Source organism: Cottoperca gobio, chromosome 4 (assembly GCF_900634415.1).
Source record: "Cottoperca gobio chromosome 4, fCotGob3.1, whole genome shotgun sequence".
NCBI classification, from domain to species: Eukaryota; Metazoa; Chordata; class Actinopteri; order Perciformes; family Bovichtidae; genus Cottoperca; species Cottoperca gobio.
In genome coordinates, this window is record NC_041358.1 from 13,182,883 (window position 1) to 13,203,266 (window position 20,384).

The 20,384-nt window shown below is 41.3% G+C and overlaps 2 protein-coding genes and 1 long non-coding RNA gene across 7 annotated transcripts in view; 2 read left to right on the top strand and 1 right to left on the bottom strand.

Annotated features, from left to right (window-relative positions):
• Positions 1-6,390, top strand: part of efcab7 (EF-hand calcium binding domain 7) — a 14,742-nt gene extending 8,352 nt beyond the window's left edge. For all 4 annotated transcript variants that reach the window (XM_029428823.1, XM_029428825.1, XM_029428822.1 and 1 more), the window contains 8 exons: positions 1,248-1,389; positions 2,075-2,184; positions 2,381-2,544; positions 2,742-2,875; positions 2,981-3,129; positions 4,164-4,373; positions 5,224-5,331; positions 5,546-6,390. In XM_029428823.1, coding sequence (XP_029284683.1) covers positions 1,248-1,389; positions 2,075-2,184; positions 2,381-2,544; positions 2,742-2,875; positions 2,981-3,129; positions 4,164-4,373; positions 5,224-5,331; positions 5,546-5,626 — 1,098 coding nt within the window. In that variant the 3' untranslated portion in view covers positions 5,627-6,390. The remainder of the gene's footprint in view (positions 1-1,247; positions 1,390-2,074; positions 2,185-2,380; positions 2,545-2,741; positions 2,876-2,980; positions 3,130-4,163; positions 4,374-5,223; positions 5,332-5,545) is intronic.
• On the bottom strand, positions 5,006-5,951 carry LOC115006562 (uncharacterized). Its single transcript, XR_003832093.1, has 2 exons — positions 5,830-5,951; positions 5,006-5,344 (listed from the first exon to the last, which is right to left on the bottom strand). It is a non-coding gene; the product is annotated as an uncharacterized LOC115006562 (long non-coding RNA).
• Positions 6,391-8,385: 1,995 nt separating the features above from the next.
• On the top strand, positions 8,386-16,130 carry pgm1 (phosphoglucomutase 1). Of its 2 annotated transcripts, XM_029428819.1 has the most exons (11): positions 8,386-8,714; positions 10,233-10,395; positions 10,605-10,748; positions 11,380-11,505; positions 11,703-11,893; positions 12,375-12,529; positions 12,649-12,764; positions 12,851-12,986; positions 13,454-13,637; positions 14,053-14,187; positions 15,416-16,130. In XM_029428819.1, exons 1-11 carry the CDS (start codon positions 8,469-8,471, stop codon positions 15,503-15,505), a joined length of 1,686 nt encoding a protein of 561 aa, XP_029284679.1. In that variant the 5' UTR covers positions 8,386-8,468; the 3' UTR covers positions 15,506-16,130. The 2 variants fall into 2 exon arrangements, with proteins under 2 accessions (XP_029284679.1, XP_029284680.1); XM_029428820.1 differs by lacking the exons at positions 8,386-8,714; positions 10,233-10,395; positions 10,605-10,748 and adding an exon at positions 11,122-11,279.
• Positions 16,131-20,384: the final 4,254 nt, after the last annotated feature.

Consider the following 20,384-nt stretch of genomic DNA (forward strand, 5'->3'; position numbering starts at 1 on the left):
TATTCTCAGGATTTGTTTTTAATTATAAAATAAGGTAAAGGTCATGGTTTAAATGTGTGTGTTTATGTGTGTGTGTGATTGTGTTTGTGGCCGGCCTGGTGTCCTGCGACCCTCTGCGTCGCGGTAAATCAAATCTGTGGCCGGAGCTGTTGACAGCGGCTGTATTAGTCTGCAGGCTGACCCTCTCTGTGGGGGCATTCATTCTGATGTCTTTAAGCAGTTGATGGGTGCCCATGGCAATTTACCTCATTTAATATTGTCTGGACAAACCACTGAAGTGTTATGGTTTGATCTTTTATGCCTCTCCCAGCCCAAGATAAATACTTTGAGAAAATGGCTTTTCTCTCATGGAGTGGCATGCTCTGTCTTTATTGTACTTTCTTTGTTTAACTTGGTGATTTATTTGTCCACTAAAAGGATATATAGCCTATTCCAGCCCCGCTCAGCCCTCAGTGTCCTCTTACTGTGTGTCCACACCAACTGTGTTTTCATTTAATGTGTCTCCAATGAGTGGAAGGAAAACTTCCTTGTTTTGATGTTCCTGTTCAATTTCAAATTATTACCTCATTTCAGTTGTGCTGCCAGACAAAGGAACAACATGATTTCAAAATGAGAGAAATATTGGGATTCATAAATATTGCCAAAGTAGCCTCTTGATAGTTTTGAATGACCGCCGGCCGAAGATTGAAAAGGCTGTATTTATCAAAGTTAAATGGACTCCAATTTGCCATATCAGGTCCTAGAGGGAGATTTACTTCAGCCTTCAGCAGAAACACAGTGTGACACTTCTGCCCTCCTCTGGATCAGCAGGAGTACAACACGTGTTGTGATATAAACCGTGTAATAACGAATATGCCCCCTGAAGGTTGGAGTGGTAATTATCACAATGGCAGATTCTGTTTATCAAGTGAGCAGCCTTACTGTTATGATTGACTGCTTAATTCCCTTTTGCATGCCAAAATATACTTCCCCCATCACAAGATCAATCCCCCTTTTAATAGGAACTGCAAATTAGTTTTGGTTTCTGTTGAATGAATACATGTATTTTGTTGTCAAGCTGCAAAACACGATCTAATCAGAGACCGCACATAACACAATATACTGTATGTATGATACTTCAGAAGGCTTAAAATGGCAAACAACTGGGTCTAGAAATCATTATTTCCCCGCTTTATTTGGCCCACTATTTCAGTTTCTATGCATGTGGTGGGACTGTCGTTAAGCAGAAGTGATATCCATTTTTCCAGGAGTGGCATCACAGTGATATGAAGGGATGTTTCTTCTTGGAGGACGACGAGAGCATCAGCTCTCTGCAGTACCAGCTCCACGTCTCCCATACAACCAACGTCTACCTAACCATCCAACCACTCGGCCTCAGCCACGGACCCGGTAAGGGCACTGTTTCATATTGCACATAAGCAAACATCTAAAGATTTGCTTAAAAAGTGATTACCCCATTGTTCATAGGGTTATACTTTAGCTTGGAGGTCCGAAATTACGTTCAGGAACAATACAGCACCTCTGGAGCCGGTAGGGATTCTGGATTCGGACCTCGGTCCCTCCAGATTCATTACTTAGAAGTCTCATATTTCAATTTGTTGCTTGCTCGACTGCTTCCTGCAACATAGGCTTCACCACAGTTTTTTTTGTAGCATACAGTGTAGTTTCACAGTTTTAGAGATGCTTTTTGTGATATTGTAACGTAAATAAAGTATCTCCCCAGTAATTTTTCCGATTATAAATCATAAAGAAAAAGACCTCTGCTGTCTTTTGGATTGTGTAGCAGCAGGTCAGATTTTTGTAGGAAACGTTCTAGATAATGTGTCGGCTCACTGCACGATAATATCTGACAAACAACAAGAAGACAACAAGGGGGCAGTTCAGCTTGTAAAATTGGAGCATGCAAGAGCAGATAGTTGATTTATGTAGGTCGTCACCCCTATATATATATATATATATATATATATATATATATATATATATAATATATATATATATATATATATATATATATATATATATATATATATATATATAATCTATACAAAAACCTGCATCTTGTGTTATTTTTCAGATAAGCCTTCTTCCTGGATGACAGTGGACACAGCTCTTTTTGTCATGTCAGCTGGTGAAACCAAAGAGGACTCAGCTTTAGTGTGTTTCACTGACACAAAGGACAAAGAAGTATGTTTGTCTGTGTTGAGAGATGTACATGTACTAGAACATTTCCTCATGTTCATAATGATGATTCATTTGAGTTTGTGTTTCGATTTGATTTTTTTATTCCTCAAATATTTACCCCCCGAAATGACAGATTGAGCTACATTCCAGTATACGCTCAGTGTGTTTAACTAACTCTACTACTCCTTTGTTCCCACAGAAGTGTGTCTGGAAAGGAGAATTGAATGCTGGGACTTACTACCTGCTTCCCTTCACTAGTGGCTGCAAACTAAAGAAAAGGAGCAAAAAGAGCCTTTCTAATAAACCTGTCGAGCTTGTCTACAGGACTGACACTGGAGAACTAGACCTCACCAGGGAGCTCAGGTGAGGGTTTGTGCAATGTGTGCTATAGAAACAAACGCTTCGCCAATTTGCATTCATCAAATATCAGGAGCTTTGGCTAATGACCAAAAATTGAGATGCGCACTAATGTATGATTATTAATGCCATCGGTGTTTCAGCATAGAAAGACACTGTTGTCCTGTAAGACATCTCTCTGTGTTGCTCCCTTTGCACCACAGGGAGGTGCTGTCTGACATCTTTGAGGTGATAGACCTGGATGGGAATGGTTTGCTCAGTCTGGAGGAGTACAACTTCTTTGAGCTGAGGACCAGTGGAGAGAAATGTGACAAGGATGCCTGGGCTGTGTGCAAAGGTAATCGTTCTCAGTATGGCACTGATGCACAGGATGGTCAGTGTTACGTGTTAATTAATGTTAAATGGTTCACTTGGGCCCTCACTATTTTTGTTGGGCTTTCAGAGAACTTTGATATGAGGAAGAACCAGCTGACACGGCAGGGCTTCATGGAGCTGAACCTGATGGAGGCCACAGAGAAGGATGGAGACCCTGCAGACCTGTGGGTCACCCTTGAAGCCATGGGCTACAACCAAATGCTGGAGCTAGTAGAGGTGACGATCACATACAATATGACATGACATGATATCGTCCTTATGCCGTCCTTAATATGCTGTAGTTTAGGGCTTACATGTGACACAAAGAACAAGATCACGGGTACAAGCGGCCGAAATGTGTTTTCTCAGACGGGTGGCTGGCGTCTCCCATAGAGATAGGGTGAGAAGCTCAGCCATCAGGAGAGACTCGGAGTAGAGCCGCTGCTCCTTTACGTTGAAAGGAGCCAGTTGAGGTGGTTCGGGCATCTAGTAAGGATGCCACCTGGGCGCCTCCCTTAGGGAGGTGTTCCAGGCACGTCCAGCTGGGAGGAGACCCCGGGGAAGACCCAGGACGCCTCGGGATCCCCCAGTCGGAGCTGGAGGATGTGGCCCGGAGAAGGGAAGTTTGAGGTTCCTTACTGGAGCTGCTGCCCCCGTGACCCGACCCGGGATAAGCGGTAGACGATGGATGGATGGATGTGACACTTGATAAGAAAATACATGTCAACCTTGCAAATGCTTGGGAAAAGCACGGGTTGCAACACACAGAGATGTTTGATTTCAATATTTGAGTTGGACTTTAAGCTGGAGATCATTGTCCCTTACACTCTAAACATGTTGCACTTTGTTTAATATGCAGAGCTAATATTTTTTTATTTCTGAGGTAAACGCTTTAATAGAAACTTATTTTGGAGGTGCACTACTGACTTAAATAATAAGCCCTCTTTTTTTATTTATTGTTATTATGTTAGAGTTACCAGTTCAAACCTACAGTTTTACACTTTAATATGTAAACCCTTTGTTTACATATTATTGTGTGCTGCAAAATCAAATTAACTTAAATAAAATGGTTAAATCGATTTTCTTTAAAAAAAACTAAATGAATCCTTTTGATTTAACGACTGATCCGTCAAATAGATGATAGATTAATCGATAGAAAATGTGTCGTTAGCGGCAGCCCTAATACAGAGAGAAACACGCCCAAGCTTTCAGTGTATCACTTGAATCCCACTCACTAATTGATTTCCCTCCTCTACCTCCCACTCTGTCAGTCTTGTCCATTCCAGTTGGATGTACACTGTGAAGGCACTCAGCCATCCATCCAGCCCCTCAGTATGGACTCGGGACCCAAACTTCTGAATCAGGCCCTCCAGAAGTCCATCACAGCCAAGACGGGGGCCAAAGCACTGAGGGGACAAGACAACGTCTTCATCTACATCTACCGAGGAGAACACAGGATCTCGTCCCTCATAGCCAACAAGGTAGACAACAAACTTAGTGTAGGAGTGGTGGTCTGACTGTGCAGGTGTAGTTTACTTCTGAAGTTAAGATATCCTAAATGTGACACAAGAATATGCAGTGTCATAGATGCCGACACAGTTTTAGCAGTAATGCAAAGAGGGGAGTGAATGTTCCTGGTTCAACGTGATTGCCAAAAATGTGCTTTGCATCCTCATGGCCACTAGAGGAATGACAGTCCCATGTTCAATAAGTGAGTAATTTATACATTTATGAGGTGCTTTCCATCAGAAAAAGGGGGTTTGTATACACTCTGTCTACAGAGTAAGGTTGCAGAGATGATTCAGCCGGTTTGTAATTGATATGCAGCCTTCGTATTGATTCTCATAGCAACAGGAGCTACTCAGAAAGAATGACCCGGTGATACAAAGGAACTACTGAACAGGGGAAATGGTTACATTTGTATGCAGTTTACCCTCTCATCATGAGAGTGTCAATTTGTCATTTCTTTTGTATTTTCCCATTGCCTTACAATTCAACCACAGTGACTCCAGCAGCTTTGAGGGTTCATGAGTGGGGAGTAGTATAAGTCTTGTGAACACATCCATTACCCACATAATCTACAATTGTGTCCAAACATAGCAACAGTTCTTTCTTCGATTAGCATAAGGTCATCTGTTTATTTATAGTTTTATATTGACAAAGCACACAAATACCTTTTTTGTGAGTAAAGAAAAAAAAAGGCTGTTTTAGACTTTCGATTCCTACTGTAATTATTTATCTACTCTATTTGTTTAGCCGATTTCAGCATATTCTGTGATTTTAAGTTTATGAAGCTGATCAGTGAAGTTACCAATATCCTTTGTGTTGCAGGCCAACCAGAAAGTGACTGTCCATGTAAACAATGAGCAGAGCAGGAACTGCTGCAGCAGCAGAGGCATGAGTGTGTTTGCTGTCGAGGTGCCAGCCAGGACGAAGATGGTACAAAGTCTTCCTGAAAATCAGAAATCAGAAAATCCATTCTGAATACGAAATGATTTTATTATTATTGATATAATGGTGCAATGGAAAGAAATGACTATATGGTGTTTCGGATAATAATAATAATAATAATAATAATAATAATAATAATAATAATAATAATAATAATAATAATAATAATAATAATAATACAAGGATGTGTCCTGTCTTCTAGGTGTGCCAACACATCCTGCCCATCAATGAGAGACAGGATTGGACCTACAACTGTGTGGAGACCATACTACCCGGCACGTAAAGCTGTACTCCCAACACTCACCTATGCTAGTGATGGGCAAAGTTTATTCATAAAACCAGTGGTTTCATATAGGATACACAACAAATAGAAACTGTTCTATATCCACGGGCAATATGAAAACTATTCACTGTCATTACTGTAGCTAACAAGGTCCAAAAGGAACAATCATTTCAACTTTTAGAAGCTCCGTGTTTAAAGCTTACCTGTGTGTTTTTGTAAAGCCTCATGTGTCAGACATCAGGAGCTGAGACCCTCTGGCTGCTTGTGTTTCAGAAGCTTAGTGACCCGATGCATCAGAGGTCTTAATGTCAGCAAGGGATGGTCACTGTAGTCATAAAGTACCGTACAACTTGTAGTAGTTGTTACTGCTTTTCTTGTGCCTTTGTATGTGTGACATGTTTCTGTTTTGTAGAGATTTTCAAAATTCACTTTAAAATAATGAACATTTGAAATGTATAGAGTGCTTAGATCAAGAGTTAAATTGCCAACATGACATTGTATTCATAATATACCCTTTAAATGACGGTGTAGGTCATTTAAATTATTTTAAAATATTATTGTTTTTTACTATATTCATATTCATTCATCTCCAGGTAGGTTTATGCATCGCCATTTTGGTTCTCCAACAACATTATACAATCACAATCAAATTAAAGAGGATTTATTTTCATTTGACAGTTTCACATTTGTCTTGGGTTTCTTCATATGTTTTATGTTGATAAACGTAAAATGTAAATATTATCATTAAAATATTCCGTAACTGATATCGCTTTGTTTTACTCTTCTGAATGCATCCCTTGATTATGTCACACGTCAACATCTTGTTTAAACAGGAAATGCATGAAAAATGAAGGCAGATGCTCTACAAATGCTGTTCCACTGTGACTTGAGGTCGCTTTGATCAGGCAGGTTCACAGTGTTTGGGTTGCCTTCACTGGAAAGTCACCACAGGAGATTTGTATCCATTGGATAATGGGAAACCTGGATTTCTTTCAGCTCTCCTTAAACAGAGCAAGATCTTTTGATAAACATCTCGTTGGTATCTTTTTCTACAATGACGGCTGAGAATCCATGTTTGTTAGACATTTAGGTGATATATAACAGTTGCTTTTGAAACAATGGTTATAAGTAACCTAGACGTCTAAAGAATCATCTTCATGTATTTTGTACTTACAGTCTGTTTCAGCCTGCATGTTACTGTGTAGCTAACGGCCACTACTCCTCTCTATACTCTTAATACAATATGGTGCTGTGGGGTTGGCAATGAAATGCATTCCTTTGCATTGCGCTCAGGTCTAAACTTTATTTGCCCTTGGCCTTTCCAGTTGAGTGCAGTTTTGACCTCCTATTTATATCTCAGGCCATTATTTGCCCTTTGACTTTCTCTGCTGAAACAGTAGAGCCAGCTAACTAAATGTCACATGACATATGAGATGTATTTAATGCCCTGAGCCCCTGTGTGCTCTTCCTTTCCCAACACAGAAGTTTAGTAAGACTTGACTGCATCATTATGTAGTGGGCTTTTATGAAACATTTAAGAAATGTTCATGCTGTTATTTTGTTTTGGAATTTTTTTAATTTCAGTTTCATGATTTTGAAAATTAAAATAGTTGTCTAATAAAATAGATTTGCCAATAAATCAAAAGTAATAATGGCGACAAAGAATAAATCATCTGCAATAATGTGAAGATGATTTTATGCTCCTAAGGCTATTGAGAGATACAATCATATGCATATGTACATACAGCTACATATCCTGGTGGAAGAAAAACCTCCACACATATACACACCAACACCCCTTTCATGGTGACAGGTCTGAGGATAAACTTTGTTCTGCGTATGATCAAACACACTGTGATGCAACAGGCAAACAACAGTGGCCTGAAGTGGACTATTTCACAATATTTGACCTGAGAAATTCACCCTTTCATCTCAAATAGAGTGGTATATCACAATATCTTATTTATGTTTATATCTATTTGTGAGGGTAGCTTTCTGATTTTTTTTAATTGTATTGACTTATTAGAGAATTATTATTTGATTTACTTTCTATACAGATTTTCGAGCTGGTGTAAAGTTTTACATTGAGGTATGAGCCAATGTTGACCTTTCATGTGCATGGGACTTGACCTTTAGAGTACAAAGGTATGCTCAAACATGAGTAAATGTGAAGTTTAATAGATCCTTAATTGGGAAACAAGAATTGAAGTTGGATCGTCCATTTGCACGATCAGGGACAAAGCTACCATTGAAGACATTGTCTTGTATTTTCTTTCTTTTTAGTTTTGTGAAAACTCTAACATTTTGAAACCTGGGAAGACTTCTACAGTTAGAAATATGCATATACTGGGCATTTACAGGCTGATTTCAAGTCAAGGCTTTTGAATTTTAACACTTTTAAGCCAAAAAAGCACAAATGTAAATATTTCTCCCCAGAATGTTATACCTGCTAGTGTGCAGAAGGCTTATTAATACTATTTCAACCTCAATGTTGGGAAACAGAAAGTACAGAAATTATAATTGAACAGCTAACTAAATGAATTAAATATATAACAAGTAAAAATAACACACTGCAAGAAAATATCTGAGTGTGGTGTGGGGTCACAGGGGGGGAACATGATCTTGATATTTCTAAAAATGTATTTACAATACCCAACTACGCATTAAAAAACTACAGGAAACAACATGTATCAGTCAGATCTTCACGTTGTTGTAAGTACTTGCCCTTTAAACTGAGAAGGCGGGTCTACGAGGGGGGAGTTGTCCGGTGTGTACGTGTGGCTGCTCTGCCACTGCAGTCGCCTCCTCATCGGGACAGATTGTGGATCACACGGGGTCAAAAATGGTGAAAGTAACGACAGTGAAGACCAAGCCGTACACGGACCAGAAGCCCGGGACGAGCGGCCTGAGGAAGAGGGTGACGGTGTTTCAACAGAACCAGCACTATGCAGAAAACTTCATCCAGAGCACCATCTCTGTCATCGAGCCTGCCGAGCGCCAGGCTGCCACTGTGGTGGTGGGAGGAGATGGGAGGTTCTTCATGAAAGAAGCCATTCAGTTGATCGTTCAGATTTCTGCTGCCAACGGGGTCAGTAGGAGAAGGAAACATTGTTCACCTTTGCTGCCCCCCTATGTGTGTGTGTGTGTGTGTGTGTGTGTGTGTGTGTGTGTGTGTGTGTGTGCGTGTAACGTTAGCTAGCTAACCAAACACCAACTGCCATACAGACTCCTGGATAGCATGTCAGCTAGCATATTAACGTCAACGTGACTTATTTGACTTATTTGCTAACGATATGTTATTTGTAACTAAAGTAACAGTTGTGCAAATGAGTCACTTCTAACATGTCATGTATTGTCAGCTTCAGGTACTCTAGTGTGGTGTGGTGCCCGTTAGCCCAAATTCAAGGTATTTCCACGGGTCCAAACGTATTCAATGCACTTTAATAAATGTAAGTTGTGCACTGTTCTACAATGAATAGAGCTGGCACTCAGCTGCCACCATTCCCTTGGCATGACACGGAACACTGCTGACAGTCCTACCTCTGCTTTGCATGCTTTTTATATTAGATGTTTGCCTTCATTTGACAAACTGCTCGACTCCTAAGATCCCGAGCAGTTAGTGGACCCTTCACGTTAAATGTTAAAAAGACAGATGTCATCAAGTCCCATCTGTGTCTGCCTGCACTGGCTCCGGTGCCAGTTTGACCGCGTTGACCTTTTGGAGAAAGTGCACGAAGGAAGCCACTTGAATATCAAACTATTATTACCATTGACATTTAACGCTAGATAACGTTACTGACAATACACGGTTACTTCTTTGCTTTTGCATAAGGGATTACAACATAACTTAGTCTTGCACGATTATACGAATGAATACAAACCTGTTTGATCTTGTTGCAAAATGAAGCATTGTAGCCTAACGTTGTGTTGTTTCATAATGAGCTGTGGAGAGATGCCACTGGCTGCCTTCACTCTGATGTTACTGCAACGGTTTTAGCCAAGAGGGGGGTGAGCCAGCGAGTCACGTTGCCCTGCATATGTCTGTAGCATAGATAGAAACACAGTGCATGCAATGCGTTTGCGTTTTATTTGACATTTCAAGCCATTTACCGTCCTATGCCTTATTCCCAAGTATAGTAGGCCTACGTACAATTGCAGGCATAGGGGAGCCTCGTTATATTTGTACACGACATTGGGTTTGCTTTCGAGACTGAATCTGTGATCCTCTCTCTCATGTGATGGTGACTCTGTCTCTTGTGCAGCTGCTGCAAAGCAACAATTAGTAATTGCAATGTTCAGCAGTTATGCCAGGAGGTTGAAGTTGCACGAAGATGTCAATTTCTCCACAAGTGGTTGATGTTAGGAAATGAAGCAGTGGAGAAACTGTCATTGCAAAAGGTCCACAGACAGGAACACTTCTGTTCAAATGTTTACACGAAGCAAACCGTTGCATGTTTAAATAGGAATTCCTGGACTGAATAGATAGTCGTCTACAAGATATACTTATTACACTATAATGTAACCTGTTTTGGCATTTCTACTATGTGCCTTAACATTAAGTAGCGTATTAATCTGTGTCTCTCTGTATTGATGTTTGCTCCTGCAGATTGGCCATCTGGTGATTGGTCAGGATGGCATCATGTCCACCCCAGCAGTCTCCTGTGTGATCCGCAAGGTAAAGGCAGTGGGTGGCATCATCCTCACCGCCAGCCACAACCCTGGAGGCCCTAATGGAGACTTTGGCATTAAGTACAACATCTCCAGTGGAGGTGAGTGGAGACTGCATTGTGCAGTCTAGTAAGCTTCAGTTGTCACATGAGTTTACAGACCCAAGGGATCTCTGCCTCCTGTGTTTTTCACTGCACGTGATAAGGAAACATGTGCATGGAGTCATTCTAGAAAAAAAAAATGTTTGGCCACATTATAATGTATATCTGTCGGTTCTTAATTTCTAACCAGCCTTTCACTTTGTCCCCAGGACCTGCTCCAGAGGGCATCACAAACAAAATATATGAGATCAGCAAAACCCTGCAGGAGTATCAGATCTGCCCAGAGCTGAAAGCTGATCTGTCCAAGATCGGTAAACAGACCTTTGAAGTGGACACGTTCAAGCCCTTCACAGGTAAGTAGTATATAGAGGCCTGATCTCACCTGAAAGAGATTGTGTTCATGACAGTTCATTCATTTCTTTGCTGTCAGAGTTGGACACGAATAGCGACCTGCAATGTGGTGGCAAACACTGTTTTGTCTTGTTGTCAGACAGCTTCTTCAATGCTCTAAAACATAGGTCTTCAACAGGGGGTCTGCGACCACCAAGGGGTCCGCGGAGGTACTGCAGGGGGTCGCAAAATTGTTTGTAAATTAAAAAATAAAAAATTGTATACAATTTTGCACACAACTCGGACAGCCTCTCCCCTCTCGCACAGAACTCTGACAGCAACCCCCCCTCGCACAGAACTCCAACAGCACCCCCCCTCGTTTGAATACCGCTGCAGTAGAGGGTCCCTGCTCCATGCTACACCAGTTTGGGGGTCCTTGGCCTGAAAGACGTTGAACACTCCTGCTTTAAAACATAATCTGGTCATCTGAAATAATGAATGGGTGCAGTTGGTGACTTCAGTAATCCATCAGACATCCATATTGTGTAACCAATGTATGAAAGTTAGTTAGCGAGCCAAAAACCTTTATCTTGGCATCTACTGCTATCTTAATCTTATTTTGTGATCTGTGTGTTTCCAATGTATTTGTTTCAGTGGAGATCGTGGACTCTGTGGAGGCCTATGCTGAGATGCTCAGGGGCATCTTTGACTTTGCTGCACTGAAGGAGCTTCTCTCTGGAGCCAATCACATAAGCCTCCGCCTGGATGCTATGCACGGAGGTAGGAAACAGCCCAGAACAAGTTTAGACTTTTGTGACAGCAAAGACAGGAAACTGGGTACCTATATTGAAATAATTAAGATAGTCTAAGGAGATGCTTCCTTACTAATGGCAAACAAATCATCACAGTTAGAGGAGTTGTATTATTTATTATATTTATGTATTGGTCTCTTTTAAAAACTCTCTCTCTCCTTCTAGTGGTTGGTCCTTATGTGAAGAAGATAATCTGTGAAGAGCTGGGGTCTCCTGCCCACTCAGCAGTCAACTGTGTGCCCAAGGAGGACTTCGGGGGCCACCACCCCGACCCCAACTTGACCTACGCTGCCGACCTGGTCAACGCCATGAAAGGAGGAGAATATGATTTTGGTGCAGCCTTTGATGGCGATGGTGTAAGTCAACTTTCTTTTTTTTTTTATCGCATTTTATTTGGGAAAAGGTGAGCGCAGAGTTGTGAAATTCTTGAACTGGATTAGAATCTATGATGTCCCATAAAGTGAATTAAAAAAACTCTGGTCTATTAAGTTTTTAATTAAAAGTTTTTATTTTTAATAGACCAAAAATAATAGGCCTGAATCCTGAAGTGAGTGACTGAATTAAATACATTTTGACTTTGGCACAGCATTTAATGAGGACAGTGAATGTTTTCCTCCTCACATTATTCTCATGTTTCGTGAAAGGAACAGACGACATTTTAATATATAACACGATTGCTAATGGAAGAATAAACGCTGAAATCATTAAGCCATACTTAGTCAATCATTTATCCTTCTGCTACCTTCAAAACTCACAATAATAAAAATAATTACTAATAGTCACAGATCCTGTTTGCTGTTTATGACCTTTTTGTTGCACTTGTGTCTCTATCCTCAGGACCGTAACATGGTGCTTGGTAAACACGGCTTTTTTGTAAACCCTTCAGACTCCGTTGCTGTCATCGCTGCCAACATTATCAGCATCCCTTACTTCCAGAAGACTGGTGTCAAAGGACTGGCCCGCAGTATGCCCACTAGTGGAGCCCTGGACAAGTAAAAAACACACACAACATAAGAGCCAAGTTTTCATTCTTTGGTAAACTGAAAAGATGCTGCTGTTCCAGATCAGTTACAGATCAACGTTTTCTTATGTTGTTCATTGTGTGTTGTAGTGTGGCTAAAGCTCTCGAAATGCAGCTGTACGAGACTCCAACCGGCTGGAAGTTCTTTGGTAACCTGATGGATGCTGGAAAGCTTTCACTCTGCGGAGAGGAGAGCTTCGGCACAGGTGAGTGAATGTCATCAGATTAATTTTTTTTAACTCCAGGAACTGAAAGCCTCATCCCCTCTTTTCTCCCTCTGCTAAACGACCAGGCTCAGATCACATCCGTGAGAAGGACGGCTTGTGGGCGGTGCTCGCATGGTTGTCAATCTTAGCCACCAGGAAACAGAGCGTGGAAGAGATCATGAAGGATCACTGGCAGAAGTTTGGCAGGAACTTCTTCACCAGGTCAGGAATGATTCCTGTCAAATGGTTTATAAAATGTGAACTTGAGTCCCAAAAGACGAGTATTTCAGGTTGTCTTTTTCTAAATCATTGATGGTCCCGGGGGGACTCTGTTTGGTTGAAACAGTTGTAAGAACACCTACTGTGATGGCTGGTTGCTCAAATGGTACTCTGCTACCCTCTAGTGGTGAATAAGAGAAGTGCAGCACACAAAAGCCCAGAGACTGTCAATTTATATATCGCTATCTTTTTAAAGGTTTGAGGTTTTTCTTTGATTATTGTGACCATTTTGCGAATGATGAAAATCTCAAAAAAGTAATAACTTTTAGAGACCCGTAAACACATCACCCCCTATCCCTTCAAAACAAAGTCAAAGTGATTTATCTTGTGACCAAAAGCCACCAATTGTCTGATGCCAGTCAGCCAACAGATTATATTTTTGCATCAACCGAATCCACCTTCACATCCAGGTACGACTATGAGGAGGTCGACTCAGATGCCGCCAACAAGATGATCAAGGATCTGGAGACGGCAATGTTCGACCCGTCCTTCGTAGGAAAGAAGTTCTCATCGGGTGATAAGACTTATGAGGTGGCCGTCTCTGACAACTTTTCCTATACAGACCCTGTGGACGGAAGTGTGTCCAAAAACCAGGTGAGAGGCTGCGAGGCATGCAGTGTAGGAAATTAATAAGTATTTGATTTAATAAAAGGGAGCTGAAAACAGAAAGGTCGTCAGCTTTGCGGATTGCAGTTTTCTGGGAGTTTGTTCCAGATATATGGAATAAAAACTAAACGTTGCTTCTCCAGGTTTAGTTTCGACTCGGGGCACAAAGCCGATCCGTCCCAGGCGACATGAGACGGAAGATCAAAAATGTATTTTGGCCCTAAACCATTCAGTGCTTCATAAACCGACATTAGTATTTTGAAATCGACTCTTTCACAGACAGGAAGCCGCGTTCTTGCACCTCATCCATTCTACCTCCACATGTTTTTTGCAGTTACTCTGCGTTTTCATTAATCATAATATCTTCCCTCTCTCTCTCTCTGCTTCTCTCTCACTCTCTCAGGGCCTCAGGATCATCTTCTCTGATGGTTCTAGGATCATTTTCCGTCTCAGCGGTACAGGCAGCGCGGGAGCAACCATCAGGCTCTACATAGACAGCTATGAGAAGGACCCCCAGAAGATTTATCAGGACCCACAGGTCAGGACAATAGGAATTCATTCCAGTGAGAGTGAGATGAGATAATGAAGTCATCAGCTGGGGGAAATAATCATTCCAGCACCAGTTTTTCTTTTTTATCTTGAATATTGGTGTAAACTAAAAATACAGAATAAAGGAAAGAGAGAGAATGAGGATATTAATATAGTTTGACATCCCAGCAAAGTTACAGCGGTCAAATGTTAATTCACATGGGCTCCAGAACTCTTCAGGCAGGCCAGAATGATCTGTAACCTGCAGAACAGCCAGGGTGCGTTGGGTGGAGCTCACAAAGAACGACTTCCAGAGCTTGAATTCAACGTGGGAGATGATGATGATGGAGATGTTTGGCCACGTCTTGAGTTATGGCAGCTTATCAGGGCTCGAATGAAGAGAGGGAAACATAGCACAAGGGAAAAGTACAGCGCGTTAGTTCCATCTAGACACTTCATTAAGTCGTTTGGACTGGTGAGGACAGGGAGGGGATGTAGAACAAGAAAGCCAGACAAGACCCAAGAAAGAGTGACTGAAAGTTCTGCTCGAGCCCTTTATCCTCGTCAGTGCTTACACACCACAAACAGACAGATAAAGCAGAAACATATTGCTTCAGAACCTTAAGTTGACAGATAAACGGCCAGTGGGTTAATGGTTGAGTTGGCTGACTTTGGGTAGGTTTGATTTACACACCAGGAGCGTTAACTTAAGATATAAGCAGGTTTCGGCTCTTTCCATTGAAGTGGTAAACCTTCTTAAAGTTTAGAATAACTATCAGAAAATTATTTTATTCTGGCAGATCTCATATTTCTTGGTCAAATGCAGTAACTTCCATCCATCTGGAAATGACTGGGCTCGCCCAGAGAAAATGTTTTACACTTGGCTTCTTGTACTAATAAAGCGAACAAGATAAAACATGTTTAGTAGTGATTGTGAGATGTGTTGATGGGTGCATTTTGTTAGAAAGAATAGCCCCAATTTCTAGTCTTCGTGCTAAGCTAGGCTACATGGCTGCTGGCTCTAGCTTCATATTTAGCGTACAGACATGAGAGTGGTATCAATCTTCTCATCTAACTAACATAAAGTGAAATAGCATAGTAATAAGGGCCCTTACTTAAACATTTTGACACCTGCAGGCAATACAAGCCTATAACATGCATGTAGTGGAGGGTTTGTGAGAACAGCATGACCTGCACAGGAAGTCATATCTTCTGCGTGTTTGTGTCTGTTTTTGCAGGTGATGCTGGCTCCTCTGGTAGACATCGCCCTGAAGGTCTCTCAGCTCCAAGAGAAGACTGGACGCACTGGCCCCACTGTGATCACATGATTCCTCTACCACACTGCCTCCACTCACCCTCAGCAACAGGATACCTCCGCTCTCTCGGGGTGAAGCTGCCCTTGAATGCTGTCTTGGCTTCAGTTCCTGGCCCTCCTTAGAAACAGAGCTGGACGAAAAAAAAAAGGGAAACTCAACATGCAGGTCGAAATACAAGAAAATACACGAGGAGCTCCTGATTTATCTTAAACTGAAAGTGATCCACTGCATGAGTGTTGATATGATGTTTTCATGAAATACGGTTGAGGTGTCAGAAAATGACATTGACATTTGTGACAAACATGTGATTTTAAGGAAAACAACATTTAAAGATTCAAAGGTGGACTGGAAAATGTGAATGAAGTGAGCCTCGTGTAATTTATGGAGCCATGTTTAATCTTGTTAGTGCCCAGATCTGTTCCTAAACCATATCATTAGATGCATAAACTGTCAAACTGACCAACAATCAGCAATTTAGGGCAACCTCACCCAATGTTTCCCTCACTGACCTGGTGCCTTCCCCTCTCTCTGTTCTCCAAAACCATCACAACAGCCTCTCAGCCTGAATCATGACCCACAGCTGAAACCATGAGAACTAACGCTTCCACCATTAATAAAATAACCTCACATAAAAGAAGGACTGTGGTCATGTTTTAAATCAGTTTTTCATTTTTTTTTTCATTTCTGGTTGCACAAATGTTTTATTTAATTTATACTCTGTCTGTCATAGGCACACACAAGTATTGATAGATACTGTACCTGTTCATTCAAGAAAACAGCTGGTGTTTGACTAAGTGTTCGGCCAGCTGTAATTGCCTTAGCAGACCTGGGTTTAGGAAAGTGAGGTGATATTAATGATACTTTTCAGCCAGGAAATTATTCTAGATAAACGCAAAGATCCTGTCCGGCAATGGGGGAGTCAAGTCGTAGGACAAACCTCCAGGAGTGTAAAGTGCTTCGACAAAGTCAATGCCTCTCCAAAGACATTCCTGAGGCAAGCAGAGAAGCATTACCTGATGGATTCTCTCCCTCCCTCGCAAGTCTTCTTGTGTAATGAGATGGTCACTGTAATCCTGATTAACGATTAGAGTTAGAAAGTGTCAGGAGGTCAGGGGTCCCACAGGCTGTATCTAAAGACAACAGTCCAGAGCGGAAACTGATTATTATTTGATTTTTAATATGCTTTGAAAATTGAGTTTTTTTCACAAGGAAAATGAGTGAATCATGTTTGAGTATCTGCAGGTGTCAACTTTTTCCTCACACAAGTCTCATATCTCGACGTAAATTGGCTACAATTTAGTTAATAGGAGTGAGGGTGGAAAATCAGGTGCGCCCACGCACAGCTCTGTGCGAGCGCTTTGGTGTTTCTCTCTGAACTAGAAAGGGAAAATTGGCCTCAATCACAGATGGCACATTTTCCGCCAATTTCTGTCAGGCATGTCAGTGTCATTCACACTGACCGACAATCAGTTCTACCTGTTTGCACTAATACCCCCTGAACACATGGTAAAAGTTCCTGAGCTGGAACTAATTGACTGTTCAAGTTGTATTTTCTCACAAATATCTGAAAAGTTTGATGTATGACGAAGTTACGTTGCTGCGATTTTACCTTTCCGTCTAATTTTTACTGACCTAAGCTTTGATACACATATTTCACATAGCATTGATGGCCATTAAGAGCTAAATCTAAATAAATGTTTCCAATCTTTCATCTGTGTTTACATTAAGATTAAGGATAAGACTTTTAAGGTCTATTGCCAGCCTTCAAAGGCACAATCTGTGGCACTTGGGATGTCTAAATGCCCTAAATAGTTCCTCTCTAGTCCCTTAGGAGTCACATTAACGGGGTGGAAACTTTTTCACGTTATATTGTTCAGACCCTGTCAGGCTGACACAGTGCAATCCTGCCATACATAATGTGTTCCTCTTGTTCGGCTCGTAATGGCTTACAGGCTGTATTTGGATTGGCTGTCATTACATCAGGTAATCACAATAAGGCTTACATTAAACTGGCCTGGTCCGCAGCTATTAGATGTCCAAATGGCTTTCTCTGGAGCTGGCATGCAGCCGCCTTGTGTTTTTAGAGCGGCCTGTTCAATGCTCTCCTGCAAGAAGAGGGAAATGTGGTGGACAAAGACGTCATTCTCAAAGTCCTCAAACACATAAGCTGAGGTGGCTCTGAACTGTGCAATCAGGTTTTACTCCTCAGGTTCTTGTGGTTCTTTCTGTCAGTCTTTCCCTTCGCTTAGGCACAATTATCTGTGTCAAGTGAAGCTTCCACAACAACTGACACCATTAAATACTGTTATCCCTGTCAGTCTCTTCCAAAACTAATAATTCAATTCACATGTGATGTCTTCACTGGAGGATTACAACATTGTTCTCCAACAAGTTATGATGGTTGTCATGGTCGAAAATAACCGTCTTGTGGGCCCCTGCTGGGCACCCCTGTCCTCCCACTTATCACGTTAATATTGTGCTCTATTGGTGCATATTTCACAACAAATTTACAATTAATCAAATCACTGTGAATCAATAGGAGGCAGCTGCCTGCATCGCCCAGCTAGTGAACCAGCCTTGAAGGAACATCTGTTCTTTAATAAAATAAAATAAAGCTAGGAGTAACCAGATCCTCCTGAGCACTTATTATTAGCTAGCCAACTAAAAAGATATATCGCCTAAATAAGACAACTTTGGGTTTACTGGAAGCCATATTACTGCTCTTTTGCTGAATGCTAGCCACATCTGACTTCGCCCCCACCAAGCTAAGACATTTTGGACAAAATTTATGTAAACCCCAACCAAGACAACAAACAAGCTAACCACCCAAACATTCAGGGTAAAGGAGGCTATGTAACAAATTAACGTTACTGGATTTGAAATAGCAAAATGCTACTCTTTCATGGCAAACTGATGTCATCACAGTAAAGTAATGCTACATTAATTGTCGATAATGAACTACCAAGTCAATGAGTACTACTTAGCTAGTCCTGATTTTAAACCCATACCATGTATAAAGCTCTAAAGCAGAATGTGTTAATGTTGTTTAAGTTACCCACTTGTATTAAAAGTTATCATGTCCATTTAAAATGAGAACAATGTCCTTTGAAACTGAAGCTTCATATTTTTCCTCCAAAATGTCCATCGCGGCCTCCATATTAGGCATGTAACATGAACATCAGAAATCCTTTTTACTGCGCCTATATGCCTCCCAATTTGAAATTACACAACTGCTTGCAACTTGCGCTTTCCATGTGGTATTTGTAAATTTGAATGATGTTAAGCCAAAGCTAGAAACTGGAATACATAAACTGGTCTGTCTTGTTAAAACAACATATCTAGCCTGTCCCCTGGATGTAAACAAGCTTTGACAGGGTGTGTGAAGTTAACAAGGTCTCAGACAACCGCACCCCCACCCTCCCACAAAACTGCCATTAATAGATAATAGAGGCTCCACATGAGTCATCGCCATCTTATCACTCAATGTTCAGGGTCTGGAACCAAAGAAGTGAACGGGATGATGTGTGAGGCCATAAAAAGTGTTCAGCAACAGGATGAGATGACATGAACATTTCTGACCACACAGTTGAACCGAGCAGTGTGAAGTAGAGGCTGGCTTGTGTCCACAGGCCACTCCGTAGCCTCTCATCCCTTCCACGGCTGGCTTTCAGTCAATAGGAAGACAAATACGTCAGGAAACACTTCTATGGCTCATTGTTCTCTGTGTGCTTGATGGAGAGACCATTTGGATCAAGGATTTGAGAGGAAAGAGGATTTTGAGACTTTATCTTGTAACACAAATACTCAACTTGTTATAATCCATTATATACTGTAGACAGGCAACAGTGCTATGTGTTTTTGTCCTGTTTTAGCCTACAAAAAGCTGCCCTCTTGTCGCCTTATTTTTCTCTATTGCATATGTGCTGCACTAGAAGTACAAACAAAAGAAGGAAAATGTAGAACACAATCAAACCCGGTGATGTATTGTGTGTTACATGGGTTCAACTGCAGGCAATTATTGTTCTGCTGTCTGAAACTTTACATATTTGGAGGCCCCTGTAGAAAAGAATGGGGGGATATAAAGTTGCCTTGGCTTCAGTGTACACATTTACCTAAAAGTCAGATTTACCAGAAAAGGTTTCTGCAAACGTTTTTGAAATGTGATGCTCTGGCAGTGTTCTGTAAAACTGTATCTGTAATGAGTGTTGCCTGCCTGCTCGTAGTGAAGATTTCCCTTTCCTTTAATGCAGGGAGACTACAGTGTTGGCCCTGGAAAAGTTCTCTCCATCCAGCATTTCTTGTATATTAGCACTGACTACAGTATGTTCCAGAAGACACCCCGTGGGAATAGAGTAACAGTGCAACAGGCATTTAAAAGGTAAGCTCATAAAAAGACAAAATGTAGCTCAGTTCCATGTTCAATGTTGATGGAGATGGGGGTTGGACAGGCAATGGATGCAGTGACGCCAATATTGTCTGTCAGCCATTAAAGGATGTCTAAACTGGGACGGAAACTGTCTTAAAGTTGTCCACTGATTGAAGAATGCGTAAAATGCTAGCACATTTTCAGACGATGGCATGGAAAATCAGATTCAAGCACAAATTATCAGTCATGAAGGAATGAGAAAGTTTTGGAGAAACATAAAAAAAACAAAATACTGAGTAGATGTGGCAGAAAAGCCATCATCACCCTCATCCTTTCATTCTGTTTTATTGACTCAGACATCATTGCCAACTATGTAACAAAGGGCCTCCCTTGTCCATGTGCTGTGGCCGCTGGAGAAAGCCTCAGGGATCTGCTCTTCAAAGAGACCTTCAGAACCCTAATCCACTGCACCATGAAAGTTAGATGACTTTCACCATGCATGGTTGCAATTTTAATAATCATATC